The sequence below is a fragment of the Pristis pectinata genome, chromosome 4, assembly GCF_009764475.1.
Source record: "Pristis pectinata isolate sPriPec2 chromosome 4, sPriPec2.1.pri, whole genome shotgun sequence".
In the NCBI taxonomy this organism is placed as follows: domain Eukaryota; kingdom Metazoa; phylum Chordata; class Chondrichthyes; order Rhinopristiformes; family Pristidae; genus Pristis; species Pristis pectinata.
In genome coordinates, this window is record NC_067408.1 from 114,202,873 (window position 1) to 114,222,411 (window position 19,539).

General features: G+C 42.7%; 1 protein-coding gene across 4 annotated transcripts in view; it reads left to right on the top strand.

The window, feature by feature from the left end:
* usp25 (ubiquitin specific peptidase 25) overlaps positions 1-19,539 on the top strand; it is a 182,985-nt gene that overhangs the window by 56,054 nt on the left and 107,392 nt on the right. For 3 of the 4 annotated variants that reach the window (XM_052015231.1, XM_052015232.1, XM_052015233.1), the window contains exons 5-6: positions 4,794-4,956; positions 19,408-19,494. In XM_052015231.1, the coding sequence (XP_051871191.1) occupies positions 4,794-4,956; positions 19,408-19,494 (250 nt within the window). The remainder of the gene's footprint in view (positions 1-4,793; positions 4,957-19,407; positions 19,495-19,539) is intronic. The other variant, XM_052015234.1, reaches the window with a different exon arrangement.

A 19,539-nucleotide genomic window follows, 5' to 3' on the forward strand; every position in this document is an offset into this window, starting at 1 on the left:
TTTAGAAAGCAGCTGAACTGCCTTCGAGGATAGCACTTCATTCACACATTTTGAGTCTTTTCTGCACTGTTCTGGTATAAATAGAACACCATAACAGGCCTTTGCATGTAATATCTATTTATATTGTGCTGACGGGACTCATGTTTCTGAGGAGGATATGAATTGTGAGATTAGCCTCAGATGGGCATCACTTACTTCCCTAGTTCATATTCAGTTTCTGTTTTTAGTTCTAGTTTTGTTTCCTTTGTTCTTGCTCTTCTTTCAGTTTCATTTCTCTATTTTAATATATTTTCTCCCTGCAACATGTTTCACCAGTTTTCTCTTCCTTCCCTACTCCAAAGCCCAACTTTTGTCATGGTTTCTCTCTGCAAGGGTTGCTGTTCCTGCTTTCTTTACCATGAGCAATTGGAGGTAGAAGTTCTAGGTTCACAATGCACCCCAACTTGTGTTCTTAGGGGTCTTCCAAGTGCAGGGAGCTATAGAATCACAGAAGAGAGATACAGATGCTGGAATCTGGAGCAACAAACAATCTGCTGGAAGAACTCAGTGGGTCGAGCAGCATCTGTGGGGGAGGAAGGAATTATCGACGTTTCAGGTCGAAACCCTGCATCATGACTGAGAGTGACGAGGGGAGGTGACTGGTATAAAGAGGAGTGGCACTGTCTACCAACTCCACCCTCCACCCTCCCCTCCCCTACCCGGCTCAACCTGCATCTCATCTTCTACCCCTCTTCAGTCCACCAATCACCTCAGGCTCCTGTCTCACCTCTCCCCCGCTCCTCTTTATACTGGCCATCTCCCCTCTCCACACTCAGTCCTAATGCAGGGTTTCAATCCAAAATGTCGACAATTCCCCCATCCCACCCCACAGATGCTACTTGACCCTCTGAGTTCCTCCAATGGACTGTTCATTGCTGTCGAATCCCAGAAGTTTTGAGAGCTGTGGACAATATACATTTGGGTAGGCAAAAGAAATGGGCAAATGCATCTGTACTAACTCATTGTAACTGCACTGTGTAATGAATTGACCTGTACGATTGGTATGCAAGACAAGTTTTTCACTGTACCTTGGTACAAGTGACAATAATAAACCAGTACCAATACTAAAGTACAGAAAAAGTTTTTACACAGAGTGTGGTTGTGATCTGGAACTAAGTGGGGATGTGAGACGTGATGAGGATGCAAAGAGGCTTCAAGAGGATACAGAGAAGCAGAGTGAGTGGGTGTCAATGTGGCAGATGGAGAACCGTGTGGGGAAAAATGTGAGGTTATCCACATGGGTTTTAAAAAAAAGGCTGAGATTTTTTAAATGGCAAGAGATTAGGAAGTGTTGATCTTGAAAGGGACCTTGATATCCTTGTCCACAAGTCACTGAAAGGAAAGCAAATGTTGGCCATTACTGCCAGATGATTTAAGATTAAAGATGCCTTTCTGCAATTGCATAGCGTCTTAATGAGACTACACTGGGAGTATTGTGTGCAGTTTTGGTCTCCTTACTTAGAAAAAAAAAATATACTTTCTACAGGAGAAGAATGAAAATTCATTAAACCGGTTTCTGGGACAGCAGGTCTGTTTTATGAGGAAAGATTTAGTAGGCAAAGTTTCCATTTAGAGATCAGAAATATCAGTTGTGTCCTCTTCGAAGTGTATTAAATTCTTAAGGCAGATGCAGAGAGGGTATTATCCTTGGCTGTGGAGTCTAGATATACAGGGTCATTGTTTCAAACTGAGGATTAGGCCATTTAGTTCTGAAGAAGATTTCCAATCTGAATGTGACACCCATTGTGGAGAGTTGAACTGGGATTCTCAGTGATGCTTACAAAAACAGTAGAGAATGCCATTACATGTTACCATCGTGGATAGAGGGGTGAATTTTCATGACATACTGTAGTAGTTTATTGAAAAACTACACTCTTCTGTTAAACTGAAAACCAACTATTAATCCATGTGTGTTTTGAATTTGATGTTCTGTGTACTTGTGACCAACTCAATGTATCTACCTTGATCAGCTATGTCTGATAGACAGACTTTACTGATAGCAAGAGTAATTGGTTTCAAATAATCCTGGTAACCAGTCATACGATGGGTACGTATATTAGGTGATATTTGGGCCAATGAGGTCATGCATATTTCCCTTGCATTTCAAATTAATAGCAATATTTAGGAATTTGCCCATGAGGATGATGACCTGACTCCCATTTGGAGAGGAAAATATGCAAATATTCTCTGAAAACTAGTCAGTCTCCCGTGGCACTGCTCGTGTACAATCCACCATAGTTAACCTCAACAGTTGGAGAATGGGCGGACTTGGATGGGGAGGCAATGGGCAGAGAGAGAGAGAACTAAGTGTGTGTTTGAGGAAAGAGCATGTGTGCTATAGGAGGATGTGGTCTACAAGATGTGTCATGGTGGTCTACAAGATGTGTCATGGTGCTCTCCGTTCTCTTGTGATGTGTTTGGATGGTGATATTGGAATAGTGGAGGCTGCTCAGTTTATGTTCAGCTACATGTATGATTCGAGCTTAGTAGTGGGTGGCTGTGAGATGTTTGCAATGTAAGAGTTGCAGTTCATGATGGGACGCTATGGGGGTTGGGATTTCTTTAATAGGGGGTTGTGATGCAAATTGACTGATGAGGTCTTTTAGCATACCCAGTGCTTATTTCTTTACAGGTGTAGCTCCTTGGTCTAATTTTTGGCAGTTGCTGTCTTTTGATTGTCTTTTGGCTTTTTCATCTTGCATTGGGAAAGATGGGTGGTGATTTATGATACACTGAAGGGAACTAAGAAGGTTATGATTTGCTCTTGGGTGGGGAGATTAATAATGTTTCCAAGTTGTCTTCGTTATGTACAACCCACTAGGCAACATTACAGACCTATGCAGCCCAATAAAGCAAATGACTGAGTATCTTTGTTGCATCTTAACTGATGCAGACAGTGTCATAGAGCACGGAAGCAGGCCCTTCGGCCCAACTGGTCCATGCTGATCAAGATTCCCATCTAAACTAATCCCAATTGCCCACATTTGACCCATATCACGCTGAACCTTTCCTATCCGTGTACCTGTCCCGTGTGTCCTGTTCAGTCTCTCCTGTCCTATAACCATATGTTAAACCTGCCCTGGAATTGCTTGGTGATGTCAGTGCTGAAGTGGGAAAACAGCTGATTTGAGCACAATTTGGAAGGTAGTCACTGACAAAAAAAAAAGTAATTTTGCAACCATTACTTTTCGTCTCCCGTTTCCTTGTCCTGTGGTAGAACAGCCCATGCTGTCATTGGATGACTCAGAAGAAGGAGCGAGAGAACTTTAAAAATTGTCATCGCCTTTTTGAAGTTGGTTGTGCCATTTCTACAAATAGTTTAAGAAACATCTGTTTCGGGTTCCGCACTTGGGTGCAACGATAGTGCTGTAGATAGTGCTGCTATCTGAGCTCCAGTGACTCAAGTTCAGTCCTGACTTCAGGTGTTTCTGTGCAGAGTCTGCACTTGCTGTGACCGCTCGGGTTTCCCCCGGTTACTCTGGTTTCCTCCCACATCCTGAAGGCATGCTGACTGATGGGTTAATTGGCTGCTGTAAATTATCTCTTGGGTGGGGGTGGTAGGAGAATTAGGTTGATGTTGGAGAGAGGATATCTTAAAGGGGGATAAGTAGGGGAATGAGATTGATGGGTTTGCATTGAGAACCAGCTTAGATTTTTGATAAACCAAATGGCCTCCTCTGATGTTATAAGGAAATATGAACAAAAGACTTTAGAATTGTTTAATTGAAATACCTTAAATACCATGCCACAAAACAACAAATTTCACGGCACACCAATGATACTAAACCTGATTCTGATTCTAGTTTTCTTGAAAAAAGAATGGTATTTCATTATCTGGAGTAAGTTGTATTGATCATTTCTCTCAATACATATGAAGGACATCAGCACTGTCCTTGCTTTTAGTACAGCATTTTGTATTAATTCAAAAGGAAAGTATTGTATTTAAATTGGGCTTCATTTGCAGTACCATAAACTCAGGCTGGCCTCACTGCCAGTAATTTGCTTTAGTTCTGTACAAACTGTTCTCTCTGGACCCAGCCTAAGTTGAGGAGTACAGATAAAACCAGACTAAGTTTATGAAGAGGATGGACTTCAAAATAATGTCAACTGACTGCTGAGATGACGGCAGATGCAAATTAATAAATTGATTTATTCTGGCAGAAAAAATTGTGGTCAGGCAAAGTTAATTAAATGGGGGAAAAAATCTCCTCTTCATCTTCTCTCCCCCAAGGAGAGCAGTCCCAACTTGCCCCGTCTCTTGCATTAACTATTATGCTAAGCTCCCATTATATGCTGGTTGGACCACAGCTACTTTCGACACACAAGAAAAGTTTCTAAGGCCCTGGTAAAGGTGCTGTAGAGATTTACTAGAATGTCCCCAGGGTTTAAGGATGTCACCATTACATTTTATGATTCCAGATTTGTATGCTGAAGGGGGTTTTTATAATTTAAGTGAGTATTGTGTGAGCACTCCACAAACCTGCTCTGAAATCTGAGCAGCATCACGAACCATCTTTCATTAGTGCATGTCCATTCACAGAGTAAGATTTGAAGGTTTCACTTACTGCTGTCCAAGAGTTCTGATTGACTCTCAGAGCTGAAACTCCTGTCTGTAATAGGAAGCGGATGGTGAAAAATAGGGATCTTTTGTTCCCAGTTCCAGTTGGACGGGCACTAGACTTATTAAGATGGATTCTTTATGGTCCAGACACTTTCAGTTTATACTGTACTTACTCATTTTTATTGTCACTAAGAGTGCTCGAAGCCAGTATCGCAGAAAACAAGGCCAGCTTGAAAAGGACGCAAGGAGAGGTATGGAGTGACTCGCTAAACCCATATGATCGGAAGAGACAGGAGAACTGCCCCGTGGGACTGAAGAATGTAGGAAACACTTGCTGGTTCAGTGCAGTGATTCAGGTGAGAACTTGGTTGATTATTTCTCTCCAGAAATTTGATTTCTCCTTGAGCCATGGCAGGGGGAACAGAAGCAGGCTCCAACCATCAGGTTGTTCCACAGTAGGGGAAACGAAAATGAGCCCATCTTTGGTCTTGCTGAAGGAGCCACTGGGTTTACCTTCTGACCTGTCAGGCTGAAGTACAGAGAGAATTTTCTTAACGCTCATTCATGCAGTCAGGACATCACTGGCCTGAAAGTGTGGTGGCAAGTCCTCATCTTAATGGTTTGGCACTTCTGAGTGTCTCACTCAGCTCTTTGGAATTGGTTGGAATTCATCTGTTATTGTCACATGTACCAAGGTACAGTGAAAAACTTGTCTTGCATCCTGTTCATACTACTTCATTACAACAGTGCATCGAGGTAGTACAAGGTAGAACAATAACAGAATGCAGAATAAAGTGTTGTTAAGATTTGATCAAACTGCTAAGAATTTGGGGGAGTCAAAGTGTGATTGATGGAATATTCCCTAAAGGATTGACACAGCTCAGCACATCTCGAAAACTAGCTCCCCTCCAAAGAATGTGTCGACACTTCTCGCTGCATCAGTAAAGCAGCCAACATAACTAAAGACCCCCATCCACCCTGGATACAAAAGCCTGAAAGCACGTACCACCAGGCTCAATGACAGCTTCTGTCCCACTGTAGTCTCCTAGTACGATAAGATGGACTCTTGACCTCACAATCTACCTCGTCATGACCTTGTACATTATTGTCTGCCTGCACTGCACTTTGTCTGTAACTGTGACACTTTATTCTGCATTCTGTTATTGTTTTACCTTGTACTGCCTCAACACACTGATGTGATGAAATGATCTCTATGGATGGCATGCAAAACAAGTTTTTTTACTGTACTCGATACATGTGACAGTAATAAACCAATTTACCAGTTTTAAACCAAATGGGTTTTTTACGTCTGGCCATTAGCTTCATGGTCACTATTACCATTTATTTCAGACCTTTTGATTAACTAAATTACATTGACCATATGGTTGACTATGAGAAGGAAAGTTTCAGACTGCAGGAAAATATCGATGGGCTAGTCAACTGGGCAGAAAAGTGGCAAGTGAAATTCAATCCAACAAAGTGTGAGGTAATGCATTTGAAGATGTGCAACAGGGCAAGAGAATATCCAGTAAGTGGAAGGATATTGTATGGTGCAGAGGAACAAAGAAAGTTCTCGAGGGTACATCTGCAGATCCTTCAGGGTAGCAATACAGGTCCATAAGATGGTTAATTAGCCAAGGTATAAAATACAAGAGCAGGGAGGTGATGCTAGAACTGTATACCACCACAGAGAAACAAAGGACTGCAGATGCTGGAATCTAGATGAAAAACACAATGATGCTGGAGGAACTCAGCAGGCCAGGCAGCATCCATGGAGAAGAGCAGGCGGTCAACATTCCTGACCCGAAACGTTGACCACCTGCTTTTCTCCACGGATGCTGCCTGGCCTGCTGAGTTCCTCCAGCATCATCGTGTTTTTCATCTTTGTATAGAACCACATCTTGAATACTATATACATTTCTTGTCACCACTGTATTGCTCCGGAGATGGTATAAAGAAGTTTACAAGGATGTTGCCAGTAACATTCTTGAGGGAAGATGAGATTAGCTTAAAGTTTGAGATGAGTTCTTCCTATTTACTCTGTTTTCCTTAGCAAAGGGTTAAAAGCCAGGGGTCATTGATTTAAACTAATTGGTAGAATAATTAGAGGGAACATGTCTTCACTTATAACATGTTAGGGCTCTGGAACTCACTTCCTTGAAGGGTGGTAGATGCAGAATCCTCATCACATTTAAACCAGACTTGAAAAGCCTTGACTTGCAAGCCAGTGGACCCAGTGCTGGAAGGCAGGATGGCTCTTTATCCACTGGCACATGCATGGTGGGTCAAATGGCTGCCCCAGTTATAAGTTTTCCCTTACTCTCCAGCTGCTGTGGTAAGGTTAAATGTAATAGAGCACAGGATCGAAAGAAGTTGGAGCAGGAGTAGGCTCTCATTCAGGGTCCATAGCTAGTCTGAGCTCTAATCTCAACTCCACTCTCTCGCCAATGAGCTTAACCCTATATCCACACTAGTCTAAAAGTCTATCCATCACAGCCTGAACTGCGCACAATGACTCAACAATCACACCTGACTTAAGTACAGAATTGAAAATGTTTCAGCCCCTGAGAGGAGAAACTCCCGCACATCTTAAAAAACCAGCTCCTTATCCAAACATCCTCACAGCATCAAAGCCCCTGCAAACCTTTGGGGGGCATAGATTTGGAGTGAGAGAGGAAAGAATTAAAAGGGGCAACATTTTTACGCGGAGGGTGGTGAGTACATGGAACGAGCTGCCGGGGGAAGTGGGTGAGGCAGGTACAATAGTGTCATTGAAGAAGCACTTGGATAGGTACATGGAGGGGCGGGGCTTGGAGGGATATGGGTTGAATGCAGGAAATTGGGACTAGCTGGGTGGACACTGTGGTCAGCATGGACTCGGGCTGAAGGGCCTGTATCTCTGCTATATTGCTCTATGACTCTAAATTGTGTATGTATCCATGAGATCATTTCTCCTTTTAAACTCCAGAGGCTGCTCTATCATTCCTCATTACAGGAATTGATCCAATGGATCTTCACTTTACAGCATTCAAGGCAAGCATCATTCCTTAAATGAGGAACATTACTTCAGGGGTGGTCCTATTGAAGTTCTGTGGAGCTGCAACAAGACTTTTATATTTTGCCCTCTGTCTTAATTACTTAATAGCATCCACATGCCAACTTTAGGTTGCCTTGTATATGAAACACAGATCTCTGAGAAAGCCATAATTTCAGCTTCACACTGTTTAAATGTTTTCAGCTTTTCTCGCCTGCATACCAAAGTGTTTTACCTCATTTCCTCACGTTATTTTCTATCTACCATGTTTTGTCCAATCACTAAACCTGTGTGAGCCCCTTTGCAGAGTTTTATGCCCTTGCATCTTACTTTGCCCACTTTATGTCATCGACAAACTTGAGTGCATTTCTGGTTATTAAGTTGGACTGTAATAGAGGAGGCTCTAGCCCTGATCCCTGATGTACCTCACTGGTTATAGCTTTCATGCTAATTGTTATTTAATTCTTCCTCTATCCATTCAATGCCCCTCTCTAATCATGTTGTACTAAATGCTCTCTGAACACTTCCTTAATAATAGATTCCAGTACTTTCCTGAACACGATGTTAAGCTTCTCCATTTCCTCTGTCTTGATGTGTTACTCTCCAACCCGCCAGGACCTTTCCAGAATGCAAGGAATTTTAGAAAATTGCAATAACGCATACGTCATCTCTATAACCACTTCCTTTAGCACCCTGTGATGTGCAGGCCCCCTAGCTATTTGGTGCCATTAATTCACCTAGTACCTTTTCCCTTGTGATATCATTTGTTTAATGTTCCCACACTATGTTTTACCCCTTGGTTGCCTTCTACGTTTGGCGTGCATTGAGTGAAGACCATTATAAAATACTTACTTAATACTGTGCCATTTATTCATTCCCTGTTTCAATTTCTAAGGGACCAATTTTTTTTTTGCTATTCTCTCCCTTTCAACATATTTATAGAAGCTCTGACAACCTTTTATTTCTTTCTAGATTATTCTCATCTTCTGCTTTCTGCCTTTAATCAATATTTTCGTCTTCCTGTCATTTTCTAAAATTTCTAAATTTGCAGGCATACTGTGATTCTCAGAACTGTATAAATCTTTCCCCCTCGAATAACATCCTTGACTACTTCAGTTAGCCAGAGATGAAATGGATCATCTTTTCTGTGTAATCTTTTTAATTAAGTTTATATCTCAATGACATAAAAATCGATGCTTCTGTATTGCTGACGAGTGATGTATCCATAACGATACCATTATCATTTGTGAAGATTCATTCTTTCAGGCAAGGAAGGCACATTTGCATTTATGTAAAGCCTTCTGTGGTCTCAGGATGTCTCAAAGTTCTATACAACCAATCAAGTATTTTTTGAATTGTAGTCACCTGTGCAGTGTCGGAAACACAGCTGTCAATTTGCACACAGCTAACTCCCGCATATAGCAGTGTGATAAATCAGTGTATAATCCGCTGTAGTGACACCAATTGACAGATAAACATTAGCCCGGCACATGGGATGATAACTCAGCTCTTTTGAAATTGTGCCACTGGATAATTTACATTCACCTGAGGTGGCACGCAGGGACCTTGGTTTAAAAGTTTCCTTTGCAGCTTTCACTCACTTCTAAGAGGCCACTTCCGCTTTTTGATCAGATTAGATGAGCGATAGAATGCATTGCAGAAACAGTTTGTAGTGTTAACCTGATACAGGTCTGGACCAAGGCTTAACTCCCCCGGGGAAATCATTTGCCTCACCATTCCCCTCCCCCCTGCCTCTCGCCCTTTGGCCCTGCACCTCCCGGTGCTGCAGAGTTGAGCTGAGAACCGCAGTTTAGAAATGAGTAGGTTTGGAAGTGATACCGAGCTGGGGGATCAGGTAGCAGCTCCCAACTGAATGACCCATTTGTTGATGTAAACTAATAGTATTTATTTTCTAGGAGGTTGCCACTCCAGCACACTTGTGGTGTTAATCAGTGCTGTCACCCTCCCCCTAATCCCATTTCCTTCGATTGATTGCAATTTGATTTTCCTCATCTCCGCTGCACTTACTGGAGTGCAGGGGGTCAAGGAAAGTTCCACCAAAGCCTGTTTGGCATCTAGGGATGGGGAAGAAACATCAGTCTTCCCAGCAAAGCTCAGCACCCCAGCAATGAATTTAAAAAATCCTACTCTTCCGCTACTTATCTGAGCACTTTGCTTTCACGATCTTTAACTATCCTGCTCTTCTCCAGATCATTTGTCCTTTCTCTCACTTCACCTGCATAGTGAGCAACTCCAAAACATCCCAGACTCCTGCTAATCCTGGAATATGTTCAAGTTTGGGAGTCTCCCAACCAATTCAGCATCTTCTCTCACTTTGTTTTGTAGTTGTATACTATCCTGCTGTTTTCATCTAAGCTTCTTGAGTACCCTTGTAATGCAATTGAGTCAGCATGGGGAGTGAAGGCTAGGTGTTTGAACCTGAAGGTATATCATAAACTTTGTCCATTTGGTAGCAACAGAAAGAGTGCAGAAGAGAGAAATCAGGATGTTACCTGGAATGGTTAAGAAAAAGAGAGAGGTGTATAGCAGGTATAGGCAACTAGGAACAAATGAGATACTTGAAGAGTATAGAAAATGTAAGAAAATACTTAAAAAAAAAGGAAATCAGGAAGGCAAAAAGAAGACATGAGGCTGCATTGGCAGATAAAGTGAAGGTAAACCCAGAGGGTTTCTACAAGTATATGAAGAGTGAAAGGATAGTAAGGGACAAAATTGGTCCCCTAGAAGATCAGAGTGGACGTCTATGTATGGAGTTGAGGGAGATCTTAAACAGTTTTTTTGCATCAATATTTACTCAGGAAACTGGGATAGAGGATATGGAAGGAAGGGAAACAAGCAGTAGGATCATGGAATGTATAGAGATTAAAGAGGAGGAGGTATTGCTGCTTTACAGTGTATAAAGGTAGATAAATCCCCCGGGCCTGACAAGATATTTCCTCGGACCTTGAGAGAGACTGGTGTAGAAATTGCAGGGGCCCTGGAAGATATATTTAAAATGTCCTTAGCCACGGGTGCAGTGCCAGAGGACTGGAGGGTAGCTCATGTTGTTCTGTTATTTAAAAAAGGCTCTAAATGTAAACCAGGTAATTACAGGCTGGTGAACCTGACATCAGTAGTAAGTAAATTATTGGAAGGTGTTCTGAGAGATCGGATATACTTGGACAGCCAAGGGCTGATTAAGGATAGTCAGCATGGCTTTGTGCGTGGTAGATCACGTTTAATGAGTTTTTTTGAGGAGGTTACCAAGAAAGTAGATGAAGGAAAGGCTGTGGACGTTGTCTACATGGACTTTAGTAAGGCCTTTGACAAGGTCCCACATGGGATGTTAGTTCAGAAGGTTCAGACACTAGGTATCCATGGAAAGGTTGTAAACTGGATTCAAAATTGGCTGTATGGGAGAAGACAGAGAGTGGTAGTGGATGATTGTTTCTCAGACTGGAGGCCTGTGTCTAGTGGTGTGCCTCAGGGATCTGTGCTGGTTCCATTGTTGTTTGTTGTCTATATCAATGATCTAGATGATAATGTGGAAAATTGGACCAGCAAGTTTGCTGATGACACTAAGATTGGAGGCGTAGTGGACAGCGAGGAAGGCTTTCAAAGCTTGCAGAGGGATCTGAACCAACTGGAAGAATGGGCCAGAAAATGGCAGATGGAATTTAATGCAGACAAGTGTGAGGTGTTGCATTTTGGAAGGACAAATCAAGGTAGGACATACATAGTAAATGGTAGGGCACTGAGGAGTGCGGAGGAACAAAGGGATCTGGGATTTCAGATACATTTTCCCTGAAAATGGCGTCACAGGTAGACAGGGTTGTAAAAGAGGCTTTTGGCATCCTGGCATTCATAAATCAAAGTACTGAGTATAGGAGTTGGGATGTTATGGTGAGGTTGTATAAGTCACTGGTGAGGCCAAATTTGGAGTATTGTGTGCAGTTCTGGTCACCTACCTATAGGAAGGATATCAGTAAGATTGAAAGAGTGCAGAGGAGATTTACTAAAATGTTGCCGGGACTTCAGGAGTTGAGTTACACGGAAAGATTGAACAGGTGAGGACTTTATTCCTTGGAGCGCAGAAGAATGAGGGGAGATTTGATAGAGGTTTACAAAATTATGAGGGGTATAGACAGAGTAAATGCGAGTAGGCTCTTTCCACCTAGATTAGGAGAGAGAAGTACGAGAGGACATGGCTTTAGGGTGAAAGGGGAAAAGTTTAGGGGGAATATTAGGGGTAACTTCTTCACTCAGAGAGTGGTGGAAGTGTGGAATGAGCTGCCATCTGACGTGGTAAATGCAGGCTCACTCTTGAGTTTTAAGAATAAATTGGATAGATACATGGACAGGAGCGGTCTGGAGGGTTATGGACTGGGGGCAGGTAAGCGGGACTAGTGGAATAACGTTTCTGCACAGACTAGAAGGGTCGAATGGCCTGTTTTCTGTGCTGTAGTGTTTTATGGTTCTATGGAGGGCTGTAGTTATAAGGAGAGATTGAATAAGCTGAGTTTATTCTCATTGGAACATAGAGGAGTGAGGGGTGACCTTATGGAAGTTTAAAAATTGTGAGGGGCATAAGGAGGATGGACTGACAGAATCTTTTTACCAGGGTAGGGGTGACTAAAACTTGAGAGCATGGGTTTAAGGTGAGAGGGGAGAAGTTTAAGGGATCTGAGGGGTAGGTTTTTCACACAGTGGGTGGTGAATATTTGGAATGAGCTGCCGGTGGAGGCAGATAAGACATTTAAAAGGCATTTGGATAGGTTCTTGGATAGGAAGGGCATAGAGAGATATGTATGCAAATGGATTAGTGTGGATAGGCATCACAGCATGGGCAAGATGGGCCGAAGAGCCCGTTTCTGTGCTGTACAGTTCTATGATTCTATAACAAAAGCAACAATCACAGTCCCGAATCCTAGTCACCTGTTAGATTTGGCCAGAATTGAAGAAGCCAACCAGGACACCTTGCAAGCCACTTCACAGTGTAGCATATCCAGTGTCTTGAGAGATGGATCAAATTTCTCCTGTTAACACTGGGTTCAGAGAGGAGCTTTGAGCAATTCGAGAATATGATGGTACCTAACGCTGAATGACCAACATATTCAACTCATTTTCTTTTTGATGACTTTGGAAACTGAGGTTCATATAATCACTGCATTGGCTATTGTTTTGGATAATGTTGGCAAGTCCTTCCTTTGGGGGTTTCTCTCCCCTATTACACTGACCTGGTGCTACCAACTTCTGCTGCCTGTTTTGTTGACTTTGTATCCTGCCCAATGTGGAGGGAAATGTTGGAATGTTTGCTTAATGAATGTAGAGCACAGAACAGGCCCTTCAGCCCAACTGATCCATGGCAACCAAGATGCCCATCTAAGCTAGTCCCATTTGGCCCATATCCCTCTAAACCTTTCTTATCCATATACCAGTTGAAGTGCCTTTTCAAAGTTGTTATTGTACCTGCCTCAACCACTACCTCTGGCAGCTCATTCCATATACTGACCACTCTCTGGGTGAAAAAATTGCTCCTCAGGTTCCTATTAAATTTCTTCCCTCTAACCTTAAACCTATGACCTCTTGTTCTTGATTTCCCCAATCCTGGGAAAAAGACTGTGTGCATTCACCCTATCAATGTCCCTCATGATTTTATACACCTCTATAAGATTAGCCCTCATTCTCCCTGGTACGCTTCATTAAATAAAGTCCTAACCTGTTCACCCTCTCTCTGTAACTCAGTCCTGGGAATTATTGAGTCCTGGCAACATCCTTGTAAATCTTCTCTCATTCTTTCCAACTTAATGCATCTTTCCCGTAGCAGGATGACCAAAACTGAATACAATATTCCAAGTGCGTCCTCACCAACGTCTTGTACAACTGCAATATAACAGTGGCTGCAGTGGTGGTGTGGGAAAGATGTACATGTGAGATGGTTATGAGATTGGGAGAGGTGATATAGAGATCTGTAGGGAGATATTTGTGAGGCATTAAATGCAGCTAGGGTTGGTGGAGTCAGCTGGGAGAAAATTGTCAGCTTGAGCTGTGGTGGGTGAGAACCATAAGTGTGTGATATTGGCTGAACTTTTATATAACATGTTTATGAAAATGCCCACGCTTTGCATCAGCTGCCATTCACCAAGGGTGTAAACAAGTGATCATGACTCTGTTCCACTGCAGAGATCCGATTACAAATTTATAAAAAGTTATTTAGGATTAATCGTGTCGAGGGGCCTTTGTGTGTTGATTTGCAGTTCTTGTAACCAGAAGTACAGAAATGCCCAACAAATAGCTTGGCATACATAAAATTCCTTAACTGTGCTTTCTCCTTTCAACAGTTCTCATTTACTGATTGATTCTTCTGTTGTCAGGAACGCTGGAATGCTTAGCTTCCTCAGAACAGAAATAGTATTTTCTCATTGCATTGGAATTAAAAATGTGTTGCTTTATGTGCAAAATCTCATACCAAGATGTAGCCAAGATCTGCAGTTCAACGTTTCAGGAATTAAGAATGATACGCATCTCCTAATCTCTTGTTGGCACCGAGCTTTATTGGTAAATTGGTTTATTACTGTCACATGTACTGAGGTACAGTGAAAAACTTTGTTTTGCATGTCACCCATACAGAACATTTCATTACATCAGTACATCAAAGTAGTACAAGGGAAAAGCAATAACGGAATGCAGAATGTAGTGTTACAGTTACAGAGAAAGGGCAGTGCAGGCAGACAATAAAGTGCAAGGCCATAACAAGGTAGATTGTGAGGTCAAAAGTCCATCTTATTGTACAAGGGGACCATTCAATAGTCTTATAACAGCGGGATAGAAGCTGTTCTTGAGCCTGGTGGTACGTGCTTTCAGGCTTTTGTATCTTCTGCCCAATGGGAGGGGGGAGGAGAAAGAATGTCTGGGGTGGGTAGGGTTTTTGATTATGCTGGCTGCTTTACCGAGGCAGTGAGAAGTATAGACAGAGGCTGGTTTCTGTGATGTGCTGAGCTGTGTCCACAACTCTCCGCAGCTTCTTGCGGTCCTGGGCAGATCAGTTGCCATACCAAGCCGTGATGCATCCAAATAGGATGCTTTCTATGATGCATGGATAAAAATTGGTGATCGTAGAATCATAGAATTTTGACCCATTCAGCCCAACACATCCGTATCAGGCAAAACTGAACTTCAGGTTAGTTCCACCTCACGGGTCCATAGTCCTGCAAACTAGGGCTCTTCAAGCACTCATTCACAAATATACTGCAGTCATCCTGCATGGAAAATTCACGTATTTCACCTTCACTGAGACTCATTTACTAAAATAAGAGAGACAAAACAAGTCAAAAATAAATTCCATTTTAAATTTGCTCATTCACTCTGTGTTCCCCAAACATTTTTACTGTGTTTTTAAATCTGCCAGTGTCAAAGATCTTCAAACCTTGCCTGGCCAGTCAGCCTTAAAGATGTGATCGGCTCTGAAATGTGGCTGCCTTCTTTGTGTGGCAAACCAATCGCCTGGACTTCAGTACAGGCCGTCCCGGGTAATGAACGGGTTCCGTCTTTACAGATGTTCTGAAGTTGATTTTGTCTATAAGATATATCTTTATTAGTCACGTACCATAAGCTGGAAAATACACAAAACTCACTCGATATGGTAACCGTACCTCTACAGTAGTGTAATGAATGGCATCAAAACACACATCGCATAGATGCCACAGCCACTTCCTCAGGAGGCTAAAGAAATCCAGTATGTCCCCTTTGACACTCACCAACTTTTATCGATGCACCATAGAAAGCATCCTGTCTGGATGCATCATGGCTTGGTAAGGCAACTGCTCTGCCCAGGACAGCTAGAAACTGCAGAGAGTTGTTGGCACAGCCCAGCGCGTCACGGAAACCAGCCTCCCCTCCTTGGACTCTGTCTTTACCTCTCGTTGTCTTGGTGTAGCAGCCAGCATTATCAAAGACCCCCACCCACCCGGGTCATTCTCTCTTCTCTCCTCTTCCATCAGGCAGAAGATACAGGAGCCTGAGGGCACGTACCACCAGACTTAAGGACAGCTTCTACCCCACTGTGATAAGACTATTGAACAGTTCCCTTATACAATGAGATGGACTCTGACCTCACGATCTACCTTGTTGTGACCTTGCACCTTATTGCACTGCACTTTCTCTGTAGCTGTGACACTTTACTCTGTACTGTTATTGTTTTTACCTGTACTACCTCAGTGCACTCTGTACTAACTCAATGTAACTGCACTGTGTAATGAATTGACCTGTACAATCGGTATGCAAGACAAGTTTTTCACTGTACCTCGGTACAAGTGACAATAATAAACCAATTCCAATACCAATATGAAAGAACAATTACTAAAAGTGGAGAGAGAGAGAGGAAAAAACTAGTTTTGCCATTCGTAGGAACAAACATATGTACGTATGTTGGACTTCTGAACTTAATTAAATTATGGGAGCCCGTCGTATGTAGGGGTGTCTGAAAGAGAAGTGTTCATAACCCAAGGGCGGTTTGTAGTTTGAGGAGTTGGCTCAATGGTACTTTCTCAAAGGGCGGTTCTGAATGGGCAATAAATATGGACATTGCCAACAATGGCCACACCCCTTGAATTTAAAACAAAATGCCAGCCCTTGGTCATGGGGCACATGAAGTGCCGGCAGTTCTGCTCTACCTGCGCTCTTAAAGCAAATGAGCTTGAATTCCTGTTACTGCAAAGTACCATATAGCTAGTGAAGTATTTTTGGTATTGGTATTTGTTTATTATTGTCACTTGTACTGAGGTACAGCGAAAAACTTGTCTTGCATACCGATTGTACAGGTCAATTCATTACACAGTGCAGTTACATTGAGTTAGTACAGAGTGCATTGAGGTAGTACAAGTAAACACAATAACAGTACAGAGTAAAGTGTCACAGCTACAGAGAAAGTGCAGTGCAATAAGGTGCAAAGTCACAACAAGGTAGATCGTGAGGTCATAGTCCATCGCAACCTATAAGGGAACCGCGGAATGTAGTTGCTGGTTATAATTTGCACACTGCAAATTCCTACAAACAGTGCTAAGATTTTTTTTTAAGGTTGGTTGAGGGTAAATTCTCCAGGTGTTGGGGAGAATTCCTCGGGTCTCCTTCGAATAGTGCCATGCCAGGATAGGTGACCCAGAGTCTGTGTTCTCCCCCTGGCCAACCTGTCGAGCGTCAAGCATCTGAGCAGACTGAACCAGCTATGGTAGGTAGACGACATTGTTTGCATGCCTGACACCCAGGCTCCCGAAGCGTGCACACTATTCTGAGCTTCATCAGGGCTAGAGATTTCCAGGAGATTTACTGGGATGCTGCCTGGATTGGAGAGCATGTCTTATGAGGATAGGTTGAGTGAGCTAGGGCTTTTCTCATTGGAGAGAAGGAGGATGAGAGGTGACTTGATAGAGGTGTACACGATGATCAGAGGCATAGATCGAGTGAGACTTTTTCCCAGGGCGACAATGCACAAGGGGACATAATTCTAAGATGATTGGAGGAAGATATAAGAGGGATGTCAGGGGTAAGTTTTTTACACAGATAGTGGTGGGTGCGTGGAACACACTGCCAGCAGAGGTTGTGGGGGCAGATATATTAGGGACATTTAAGAAACTCCTAGATAGACACATGAATGATAGAGAAATGGAGGGCTATGTGGGAGGGAAGGGTTGGATCAATTTTAGAGCAAGATAAAATGTCAGCACAACATCGTGGGCTGAAGGGCCTGTACTGTGCTGTAATGTTCTATGAAAGCCTTCAAAGTTGCCTTGAAAATATAATCCTCACTGATTCTTTGGGATCTCTGCCTCATGACTACTCAATATGAGGATCTGGGAAAGCATTGTGCACCTCAAGCTTCAATGACTGAAGCCATGCACAAAAAGGCAGAAGAGCACAGCCTCTTAAACTAACCAATCCACATAGTCAAGTACCACTTGCCTCACCTGTGGCCGTCTGTGGATCCCACATAGTACTCTTAAACCACCTCCATCTATGGTATTGGAGTGGACACAAGTCATCTTTGATATTGAAGGATTGCCTCAGAAGAAAATTACCATGGTATCTTTTGCAATTCCAGAGAAAATGCACACCATGGTTTTACTGCCTCGTCATGTCTCTCAATAAGGGTCTTGAACAAAATAACCTGAACGTCCTCCGTTTTAGAAATCCTTGCCCTTTTGGGATATTCAGATTAGGCACTAAATCTTTGGCCTCCTTTGTCTCAGCTGGATCTATAAGATCTGTAGAAGTCAAGTTTATTGTCATAGGCACAAGTACATGTGTGCCCAGCTGCAATGAAAAACTTACTTGCAGCAGCAAGTTTTCAAAGGAAAAGCAGAGGAACTGCCTCTGGCGTTTTGGCTAGCAATAACCCCACAATAAGCATTGCTAAAAGGATGGAGAGTGTGGTCATTATTAGTGTTTGTGGTTATACAGTCAAAGCTGTACAGCACATAAATGGGCCTCTTGTCACACCATGTTCATACTGACCCTTTTGCCCATCTACACTAGTTCATTTTGCCGCATCCTTCTGTGCTTTGCTTATTTAAGTGTCTGCCTAAATGCCCCTTAGACATAGTAATTGTATCTGATTCTGCCACCACCTTTGGCAGCGAGTTCCAGCTATCAGCCACTCTCGGTGTAAAACAAAAACTTACTCCCCAGATCCCCTTTAAAACTCCTTCCTCTCACCTTAAAACTATGCCCCCTTGTTTATGAAACCCCTACCATGGGAAAAAGATTTTTTACGATCTTCCCTATCTATGCCTCTCGTTACCTTGAATCATGTCACCCCTCAACTTCCTTCGCTCCAGGGAAAACAAGCCCAGCCTGTCCAATGTCCCCATAACTGAAGTCTTCTAATCCGGGCAATATGCTGGTGAATCTCCTGTGCAACCACATCCTTCCTGTAGCAAGAAACAAGAAGCTGGAGGAACTCAGCAGGTCAAGCAACATCTGTGGAGGGAAATGGACAGTCAACGTTTTGGGTAGAGACCCTTCATCTTGCCATCCTTCCAATTGTGTGGTGACCAGAAGTGCACACAATACCCTAAGTGCAGTCTAACAGTGCTTCTCCAGTTGCAACATAAGGTCCAGACCCTTGAAGGCATGCATGTCATATGCCATCATCACCTTGTTTCCTGTGTCCAGTTTGGATGCCACATTTCAAATGTTACAACAGTAACAATATCAGTAGTACGAGAACTAACAAAAGTGGGACATTTTGCTTTGTTGGGACCATGTGTGGAGCACTGAAGGCAGTTTTGGTGTTCATACCCAAGCATATACTTGACTTGAGATGGCATAGATTCTCTAGATTGTTTCCTGCAATAAACAAGTTTACTGTGGAGAGCAAATGAGCAAGCTTGGCTCTCCTTCCTTTATCCCATCATTTGTTAAGCATTCAGGGAGGAGGTACAGGAGCCTGAAGACCCACCCTCAACTGATTCAGAAACAGCTTCTTCCCCTCCACCATCAGATTTCTGAATGGCCCATGAACACTACCTCATTATTCCTTCGTTTTACACTATTTATTTATTTTTGTAATTCATAGTAATTTTATATCTTTGCACCGTACTGCTGCTGCAAAACAATAAATTTCATGTCATTTAAGTCGGTGATAATGAACCTGATTCTGATCTTGAAGTTTATCGCTTTGTCTTCTGCACACAGGAGTTTGGCTTCCTGTGTTAAGTATATGTCCTGTAAAACTCCAATGCTGAACCTAATGTACTGTTTTTGTTCCTTCCTCTAGTCTTTGTTTAACCTGCTCAAGTTTCGGAGACTCGTCCTCAACTATGTACCACCAACAGATCCACAGGATGTGCCTCAAAATCAAAAGGTGGGTGGAAATAAGTGGACTATCATCATCTAAGCTGGGTTCTGT